The following is a 10,229-nucleotide window of genomic DNA, read 5'->3' as shown; positions in this document are numbered from 1 at the left end:
CCCCAGGGGCACAGGGCAGAGGCAAAGCACGGTGGGGAGGAGAAAGAGCAGGGACGAGATTGCCCTTGAAAGGCGGGGGACAGGAGAATGTCACTTATCCGAGTGAGCCCCAAAGAGCGGCTGGAAGGGGTGCCGGCTGCTCAAGGATCCCCGAGGAGCGGAGGGAGGGCGTATCGGCTGATGGGGTGTCCCGAGGAGCAGCTGGGGAGAGTGGGGGTGTCCGTTGGCGGGGAGGAGCGGCCGGAGGGCTTGCACGGTCCGGTGGTGGGGAGGCTGGCGGGGCCTGTCGGAGTAGGCTCAGCCCAGCTGGAGGGTACAGCTAACGCCGCCTGCCCGCCCGCAGGACCATGGCGCAGTTCCTGTTCAAGGACGACCTGCACGGGCTGCTGAAGCTGGACACACTGGTCCCAAACGCGCTGCCTGCACGATGGCAGCGCAAGGCCAAGGAGAGTGGCCCCGGGCCCAGCCCCGTCGGCATGTCGCCCGTGAAGCCGGCCAATCGCTCCCACAGCTCCAGCAAGAGAGACAGAGAGACAGATGTCGTCCAAGATACCCGGTGAGCGCCGGCCACCAACAGCAGAGGTTGAGTGCGGGAGCCTCGCCCAGGCTGCTTGTCTGTAGCCATGGGGCTCTGGGCTCCCTGCCACGCTGCCCTACCGGCTGCTGCTCAGGCAGGAGGAGGTGGGCTGTGCTCCTGACAGCCACCCACCTCCTTGCCAGCATGAGGGGCAGAGCTCTGAGCACTGGGGCTGGTGAGCTGCTGTTCGCCCAGCTGAGCCTTGCTGGCACAGCTGTATGCTAGGACGAGTGTGGGCGGGCCTGTCAGCTGACAGCTTTACATCCTGTGAGCGTTTTTGTATCTTCCCCTTATCTCTGGACTCTGGAATTGTTGCACTAGACCCAAGTGCACACAGTCCCTAACCAACTTGGTGGCAGGGAGGAAAATATAAGTTAGTTGTGACTGGGTGGCATGAGACCTCAGAGTCCTATTTGTCTGGGGGGTGTGATGTGGAAGAGTGTTGGGTTTACTCCCGTGAAAGCTCTAATACAGGCTGTTAAATAGCTGTAAGACAATATTTTCATATGTGAATGCAGGTAAATCTGGATCCAAAATTCAAAGCACCCCCACAAAGGCTGGGGGGGATCGCTACCTTCCCAACCACAGCACTATGCAGATGGAGATGGCAAATTTCCTCCTAACCAAAGAGAATGACCCTGCTGAGGATTCCCCTACCAAGAAGGTGATTATGTTGCCAAGTTACAATTACTTCAACAACCGCTACTCCTTCCCGCCCCTTTACAGAGCAGTAAACTATAGGTTCTATCAAGTGGGCACGCCGGACTGACAAGTCCCAGCCATCACTACTTGCAGCTCTGGGCTTCAGGTGCCAAGCATGAGATTGAAGCTGTAGAGACTGCCATGCAGTCTAAGCCTATGCTGCTTCTGGTAGCAAAATTTAGCTTTTGACTAATGAGGCTTTAAAATGTAGCAGGCAACAAAAACACAAAGCTGTAAGCCTATGCAAAGTGAAACTGCTGGTGGTAGCTATTCTAGGACAATGTCTCCACAGGGAACACTTCTGGAATATTTTACACTGTGTTCTGAAATCTGTTTATGAAGCATTTGGTTGCTTTGTGGCTGTGGCTTTTCCCACTGGCAATGACACTGAATTTGCCATTGTGTGAAAATGTGAGCAGGACGATGTATGAAGGTCTGAGGAAAAACTGCTTTGACCTGCCTCTGTGTGACTGACCCTTGCAGCACAGTCAAACATCTGCAGATTCTAAGAGAAGGGGACTTAGGTGTCTGTTTAAATTGCAGTGTGGGAATTGTTGTAAATGCATTGCACTGAGGGTGATTTGTCTCTGTAGGAGCAACAGAAAGCCTGGGCAGTGAATCTGAATGGTTTTGATGTAGAAGAGGCAAAGATCCTCCACCTCAAAGATCCTCATCCTCCACCTGGAAAACCAGAGAATGCTCCAGAAGGTATGTCTGTGTGAGCGGAATCAGCAGGAGAGATCAGGTCAGGGGAACAGCAACACAGAGGCTCTGTGTGTGGTCACAAGAGAAATCAGCTGGTTTCTGAGAGCTGTACAAGCTGGAGTCTCCTTTCTTAAGGTTCCTGAGGTCGAGGGAGGGCATAACAGTTACAGTGAATTTATTTAGGAGAGGTGCTATGAGTGCCAGTTGGTCACCTGTTACAGGGCTTGCAAGGGTCTTCAGGGTGAAGACAGAGGCGAGAATCTTGACCTCATGTTCAGAAGGCTTGATTTATTCTTTTATGAATATATTACATTATTACTATACTAAAAGAAATAGAAGGAAAGTTCTCAGAAGCTAGCTAAGCTAAGAATAGAAAAAGAATGAATAAACAAAGGGCTGTGTCTCAGCAGAGAGCGAGACCCAGCTCTGCCGTGAGTGGTCAGTAAGTCCAAACATTCACCCAAGACCAATCACGCATCCATCTGTTGCATTCCACCGCAGAAGATAACCATTGTTTACATTTTGTTGCTGAGGCCACAGCTTCTCAGAAGGGAGAAAAATCCTAAAGAAAGGAGTTTTATGAAAAGATGTTGGTGACAGTCACCTGTACTGCAGGTTCCAAACCTTCATGAAGTCTGTAAGAGCATCAAGCTCTCTGCTCTGAACTTTCTAGTTTAAATTGTGTTGTAGTGTGTTGTTAAGTTTCTTGTGTTATTCCCCCAATTTATGTATTGTTCTCCCCTATTATGTGTAAAATGGTTTCGTTCCCCCAGTTTTTCCCGCCAGTGCTAGCCTGTCAGCTAAGTTGCTATAGTAACCGCTATTCATAGTTGCTGATATGTAATTGCTCCTCCCCTGGTTTCCCTTATAAGTGAAAGTTGTTTCCTCCCTGGGTCCAGTCAATCACTCCCTTTCTCCTCCCAGGTTTCGAGAACCTTCTCCTCTCTGGAGATGGTGGTTGGCTGGGGTCCCAGGACACCTCCTTTACCTTTTGATTATTGGTCTCCATGGAGTGTCAGTTCTGTGAAGTTCATCCCCTCACCTTTCCCAATTGGTTCCGCCTGTACCCACCCCCCTCCTTTATAATCCTGTTTCACCCCCTATGAAAAAACTTTTTCCCGGTTGGTTTCCCCGCGTTTGGATCCCGCAACACCTTCAATAAACCGATGTTTAACCCCCGGGAAATGGTCAGCTCCGTTCCTCTCCAATACCAGCGGTGTAAGCCAGTCCGCAGCCAGCACAGCCCGAGGCCATCAGACGCCGAAGGGTGCTGGCCAGGAATTGCAGAGGGGCGTCGGCCTTTCGCCCTCAGCTAGTCGGACTCCAAACTTCGGGCCACATATGCCCTTCTCTGCAAAACTGCAACTAAATATAATGGGATTCAAAACCCCAAGTGTTTGTTAAATTTGTTTCCATGAATGAGGAAATTGTAGCTCAGCCCTGTTCAGCAGTTCATTCTGCCAGTGATTTTAGTGCACTGCAGGCTTGTGAGTGTTTCTCTTAGGACTTTATTTTCACTCCAAGGGATTCCTAGTTGGGTGAGCAGCACTCAGCTGGGAGGAAACTAACTCAGGTTAACAAACCTGTTCCCCTGCACACAGGCTATCAGAATAACCTGAAAGTGCTCTACAGTCAGAAAATGGCACCTGGGTTCAGCAGGAAGAATAGCAGATATATTCCCTCAAAGCCAGACCAGGTCTTGGATGCACCAGAGATTCGCAACCACTACTGTAAGTTGTTGTATTCATATTGTTGCATATCATATTTCTAGGGTCTCATATCTTCTGGGTGGTTTTCTCACAGCAGCTCTTCACAGCAGCATTGTTGTTGCTTCTCAGTCAGGACTCCTCTCTAGCTCTCCCTGAAGGCCTCGCCCGTTTTTATCCCAGCTACCTCCACGGGCTACAGCTGCAGCCCATTTACAATACCTAGAATCAGGGCAGGGTCACTTATACAATACAGAGATCTTTTACTGCAATACATATCTTTACTCAGGCCCCTATAGTAAGTAGGCTGCAGGGTTGAGTGCTGGGCATCCAGAACATTCTGCACTGGATTGCTGTTCCTAGGACAGTGTAACTGGGCTGTCTGTATTATTTTGTGTACCCAGGCTAGCGCAGACCACTTCTGAAGTGTCCCTGTGTAGCCTTACAGGGACAGTGGTCTAGGGCACTGTGTAGATACCTTGGAGCAGGGTACCTGGCCCCAGCAGCTGGGCATAGTGACACTCAGAAGGCTGCCCCTCACCTGTACGTGTGTGTGTGCATATGTGCACCCGCACCTGCTGCATCAGCACGGGTGAAGGGCATGCTCTCTAGCCAAGCATGGTGTGACCTGCATTGCTCTTTCAAATTGTAGATCTGAATCTCAGACTGGAGCTCCCAGAACTTCTTGGCAGTGACTCTGGACAACACTGTTGTTTATCTGTGGAATTACGGTACTAGGGAGATTATCCCCCTGCTGCAGACGGAGCATCCAGGTATTTACATTTCCTCTGTGTCATGGATTAAAGATGGAGACTACCTTGCTGTTGGCACAAGTAGTGCTGAGGTTCAGGTGAATGCAGGAGTAAAACTAGAGGTGTTTTCTAGGGATTGACAGAACTGTGGGGCCTGGGGACAAAACCTTGGCTGGCAGAGGAAGGATGCCATGCACCTGACTTGTCTTCCCTCGTGTGGGGTGGAACTGCCCAGTGTGCAAGGCAGGGTTTGGTTTGGGGGTTTTCTGATAAGCAGCGTAACCTTCTGTGCTATAGTCAAGAGATACACATTTTCTCTGTTCCCTTACTGAGAAAGCTGAATGCCAGAGCCTGTGCAGTGAGGTTCCTAGGGCACAGAAACAGGATTGGGTTTCTTCTGAAGAACTTTTTGCTTTGCCTCTCCAGCTATGGGACATTGAGCAGCTGAAACGTCCCCGAACCATGACCAGCCATTGTGGCCATGTGGGAACCCTCAGCTGGAACAGCTGCATTCTCTCCAGGTAAAGCAGTGGGTCAAGGGCAGTTTCCAGTTGTTGCAAACTCCTATCCCTCAATCTATGTGTGGCATGGGTTAGGGATGGCAGAGAGAAGTTTGTCCTGGCTTGGGATCCTTACTCAGCCTTATCTGTTGGGGCTGTGAGGAGAAGGCCTCTTTCCTGTATTGCAATTTGTGCTGAAGCTTTAAAGAGCTTGTGTGGGTGTTTCACTCACACCAACAGACCTGTGCTGCTGGTAACACTGGTTGAAACCGAGTGGCAGGTATAGCAGTCTTGCAACAACAAAAATGGATTTGGGTGAAAATGTGCAGCCTGACCCTGCAAGCCTTCTCTCTGCAGTGGTGCACGGACTGGGCACATCCATCACCACGATGTCCAAGTGGCTGAGCATCACGTGGCCACCCTTGCTGGCCACACACACGAGGTGTGCGGACTCAAATGGTCTCTGGATGGCCGCTACCTGGCCAGTGGTGGCAATGACAGTCTGGCGAACATCTGGCCATGCACCCAAGGTGGGGGTGGCAACTTTGCTCCTGTACAGACCTTCACTCAGCACCAGGGTGCTGTCAAGGTGAGCACAGAGCTGCCATGGGCGGATATGTGTGTGCAAGGCAGGCATGCAGCACTGGCTGGGTGCAGGTTGCCTCTTGTATGTTTTAAAATGAACTCTCCTCTCTCAGGCTGTGGTGTGGTGCCCATGGCAGATGAATGTTCCAGCCACTGGAGGTGGCACTAATGACAGACATATCCACATCTGGAATGTGTGTTCTGGCGCCTGCCTCAGTGCTGTTGATACCCGCTCCCAGGTGAGAGATGAACATCAGCTTGGAGACAAACACCTTCTGGCAGCACACCTCCACAGAGCTGCTGGCTCCTCTGGCCCAGAGGCACGGGGAAGGAGGGGGACCATGCTCGCCTCCGAGTGGTGAGCATCAGCACATGCACCTTGTCTCGCCTGTGTTACTGCCTCGTTGCAGGTGACTTCTATCCTATGGTCCACAAACTACAAGGAGCTCATTTCAGGCCATGGCTTTGCACAGAATCAGCTGGTTATATGGAAGTATCCAACAATGACCAAGGTTGCAGAGCTGCAAGGTAGGTGCATGTTGTTATCTTGTTGTTGCATTTCTAAAGTCCCATACTGTTGCAATCATATTTCTAAAGTCTCGTACCTTCTCGGTGATACTTCCTGGGGGCAGTTCTTCACAGCTCTGACTTCTTCTCCTGCTTGTTGCTCATTCTTCCTCAGGGCTCCTTGTCAGCTCAGCTTGACTGGCCAAGCCCAGCCCCTTTTATCCCAGTTATCTTCACTAGCTACAGCTGCAGCCCAATTAAGGACATTGCAGCTGCAGCCCATCAAAAACAACCAGGGCTTATCAGGACAAGGCCTATATACAGATATTCAATATACAATACAGATATTTTACTACGACTCCTACTATATTTCCCCCTTTTTGTTTACTTACAGATACTAAGACTCCTACTATAGGTGGACAGGGCCTGGGTGTGGGGGGTGTGCTAGAGGTTGAAGATAGCTGCACTCCTTGGTTGGAGCCTGCAGCATCACTGATACAGGACAGTATCCGGGGCCATGCTGCTAGGAGTAAAGCATGCCCACGGGGCTGTGGAAGAGATACCATTGATCCAAGTGTATGCTTGGGGTCTGAAATCATGCTGCCACAACCACTGGGGGGACAGCTGTGCAAGCTGGCAGGGCTCATGGGAGCATACAGGAGTAAATGTGCATGTGCTGATCAGCTCAGCCCTGATTGCACATTTCTTCTCCCCCTCAGCTCATACTGATAGAATCTTGGACCTGACCATGAGCCCTGATGGTACATCAGCAGCCTCAGCAGCTGCTGATGAAACACTGCAGATCTGGCGCTGTCTTGAGATGGACCCCATAAAGAAGAAGAAGAAGAAAGAGAAGACAAACAGTGCCAAAAGCAGTATTCTTCACCAGAGCATCTGCTGAGAGCACGGGATTGTTGTGGAGAGGGGAATATTTGGTTTACACACTGTACAGTATTTTAAATGTTAATGAACTGCTTAACTTGACTTTTTCTTAATGGAGTCTGATGGAAGAAAAAGCCATGGCTCCTAAACCCAAGTCCTCCCTGAGGCTGGGGATCTGGGAAAGGAGTGGAGACCTAGGTCTTTAGGGCCAGTTTAGAGGCCCCTGAGCTTAGCACAGCCTAGCAGAAGGATGCTGTGCAAGGGCTGTACTTCTGTTTCTGTCCCAGCTAAGATAGATATGTCACCTGCCCCATCTAGATGCTGAATACAAGCACAGCAGCTCCACCTCAGGCTCAACTGAAAGCACAGCATAGCTGTGGCCTCAGTTTGTGTTGTCCTGGCCTGTCTCACAAGCCCAGGGACACCTTCCTATGGCTCTGCAGGCAGATCTCAGTTTGTCTTGTTAGCTACAGGCAGCCATCACTGCCTGCCTATGGTGCTGGAGTAGAATAGCTGTTGGGAAAAAAGGAGGGAGGGAAATACAGAGCAACAGCTGTAATCACCCCAAAGGCTGGAAAGGGGCTGGCTCTGGCATAAAGCCTGATGCAAAACAAAAAGTTAGCTTACACTGCCACAGCCAGCCTAGATGTCATGCAAGAGCCACGCAAAGCACCACAAACCCTGTGCTCAGCCTTCAGTCACGTATTCTTCCAACAACTGTGATCTCCCTTCCCCTCCTGCTGACAGGAGGCCCTGGTGCCTCACTGAGGATTCATGCAAGGGAGCAAGCACCAGGGCTCAGTTGACATTTATTGGAGCTTGACTCCCCTACACTTGGAAAAATGCCTTTTTTCCAGGCTGAACTGTGCTGGAGCAAGTGGCAGGAAATATATTTGAGCCCTTACCTGACAAACAACCAGCTCAGCCATGCTGCTGTGCACAGTGGAGCCGCAGTGTCTGAGGCTGTGGGGCTGCACCAGACCCATCAAGCCTGTCCTTCAGCTGCACCAGCATTGCCAGGGGCTGCTGGGGACACTGCACAGCTGATAAGCACCTTGGCCTGTACAAAGCAGCTCCACCAAGCCTGTGCCTCCCATCAGCCCTCAGTGATTAGCTGAGGGTGGATTATTAACTGTTTTCACCTTTCCCTCAGCACAGTACCACACTGTGCCCAGCACCAGCTCTGCCTCCTGAGCCTTACAGCAGCTGGAACCTTCAAAGGTTCCGACTTGTGCTCTGCCAAGGCCAGTGAGTGTGTAACCACACCCACTAGAGCACCCCCACACACACACATAAAGCTGATATGGGGGGCACAGTCTCAAAAAACAGCCACTGAGCCAGCACCTTCCCAGCAGAGCTGCTGGTGCATCCCCATTTGGCCACTTGGGAAAGATCAGGAGGCCCAAGGATGGAGCTCTCCGTCAGACACAAATCCTCAGGCCACAGCTGTCTCTAAAGGGGAAGCAGGCAGGAACCCAGATGCAAGGCTGGGCTCTTCCACAGAGCTGTGCTGTTGTTGTAGGAGCCGTGTCCCACAGCCCTGCACTTGGTGCTGGGAGTTAGCACAGACTTGCCCTGTAGGGCCACAGCTGATTAGGCTTTCCCTGGTCCCTGACCTGCAAGGAAAGCTTTATATGCCAAAAAGTTCCTGTCATTTTTGCAGTCCCATGTAAGAGCAGCTCAGCTTTCTCACAGACTCTTTCTTTCTCCTTAGCACATGCCCCACACCCAGATGCTGTGCATTACATAGCCCTTAGAGGACCTCTGAGCATTACCAGAGGGTAATGATACTGCAGGGTCTTTGACCCCATGCTGATCTCTTACAGTCCTGGAGTGAGAAGGAGCAGAGGAAGGAAGTGGGCACTGATCCAGCAGGCCCAGTGAACACAGCCCTGTAAGGTGTGAATTCAGTTCACAGCATGACAGCATATTTATTACCAAGTGCCATGGCCAGCCCATAGAAGAGCGCAGCTAACAGTGTTATGAATAAGAAGCTTGACTAGGCCAATATTCAAGCAGCAATCAATTTATTATTTAATATGGTAAGGTATGAGCAATACAGCACTGAGTACAGTGGGGGAAGTTTTCCCTCCAACTGCACACCAATAATTGAGGGTTACAGGTATTTATAGGGGTACTCATCAGCTTTCTCAGCAGTTTCTATTTCCAATTTTTTTACCCATCAGCAATTTTTATTCCAACTTATTACATCACAATTCTATACACTGTTGTGATTTTAGTTTTTCTCAGGATGTATCTCAAAGGAGTATCCCCAGATGGTGACGGTCCAGTTTCTGAAAATAGAAAGACAAATCCCGTCTGGTGGGGTCCAGCTCCCCAGATGTGTGTCCACCTTTTAATTACAGAGACTATAAATCTCATAACAGTGATGTCCAGCTTCCCTTTGGTCGGAGCCATAAACCCTTGTGATGTTCATCTTCCTTTCTCAAGCTGTTTTTCTCTGCTTCAATAAGGCGTGAGATAAGCATATTTCTTTTATATATATTCCAAAGCTATAATTTCAAGGATACAAGTAATATTCTAAAATTATACTTCAAAATGTTATTATGGCAGAGCTTTTTTATGGATTAAATGCAAGAAAAAAGCAACATTCTTAACACCTTAATTCCAATGCTCCTAAATCAACCAGGGTTAATTGTGTGGCAAATAGGTATGATTCATGCTGATAAAAATTGAAACAGTAATCAATATTGATACAGTAATTAATATCTGGAAATAATAAAATAAGTTAAAAATAGTAATGCCAAAGAGGAGAGGGAGAGGAGGGGCTCTACTTCCCCCCCCCCCCCGCCTTTCCCAGCAGATGTTTTTTCAAGGACCACAGGAAAGAAGCTGAAGATAGAGTTGCTAAAAATGACCAAGAACCTGCTTTGATCCCAGAAAATGCTAATTATAAGGGACTTATTGCCTTGATATGTAGATGCAGTGATACGTTAGTCTTGGCTTACATTGTACTGGCTTGGTGCGCATGTGTAACCCAAAGGTGAATTAAAGGACAACGAAGAAGACTACAGGGCCTTCATCAGTGACGACCCCCAAAGACTTGTGCGACCACCAAACCGAGTGGTGGCGCATGCGTGATAAGGGTGGTAATGAAGGCGGAGACAGAAAAGTGACGAACCGAAAATAGGAGGAGACGGCATTGACACATGGCACATAAGGGGTGATTTTCACTTGGCAAGTTTGCAGGTGAAGTGGCAAGGGTCATTGAACCCTGTCCTCCGTACCCCGCGGTATCTCTTGCTTATGCGCTAGTATTGGAACCAAATTATCCCTTATTTTAATCGAATTA

General features: G+C 49.6%; 1 protein-coding gene across 1 annotated transcript; it reads left to right on the top strand.

Annotated features, from left to right (window-relative positions):
* Positions 1 to 347: 347 nt before the first annotated feature.
* Positions 348 to 6,935, top strand: LOC141730030 (cell division cycle protein 20 homolog). Its single transcript, XM_074546669.1, is given in 11 exon segments — positions 348 to 539; positions 1,071 to 1,241; positions 1,873 to 1,987; positions 3,586 to 3,714; positions 4,343 to 4,352; positions 4,354 to 4,540; positions 4,869 to 4,963; positions 5,300 to 5,531; positions 5,641 to 5,766; positions 5,938 to 6,055; positions 6,754 to 6,935. Coding segments are annotated over 11 exon segments (1,557 nt in total).
* The last annotated feature ends 3,294 nt before the right edge of the window (positions 6,936 to 10,229 follow it).

This window comes from Zonotrichia albicollis, chromosome 9, assembly GCF_047830755.1.
Source record: "Zonotrichia albicollis isolate bZonAlb1 chromosome 9, bZonAlb1.hap1, whole genome shotgun sequence".
Lineage (NCBI taxonomy): Eukaryota > Metazoa > Chordata > Aves > Passeriformes > Passerellidae > Zonotrichia > Zonotrichia albicollis.
This window is presented reverse-complemented; position numbering and strand designations above follow the sequence as displayed.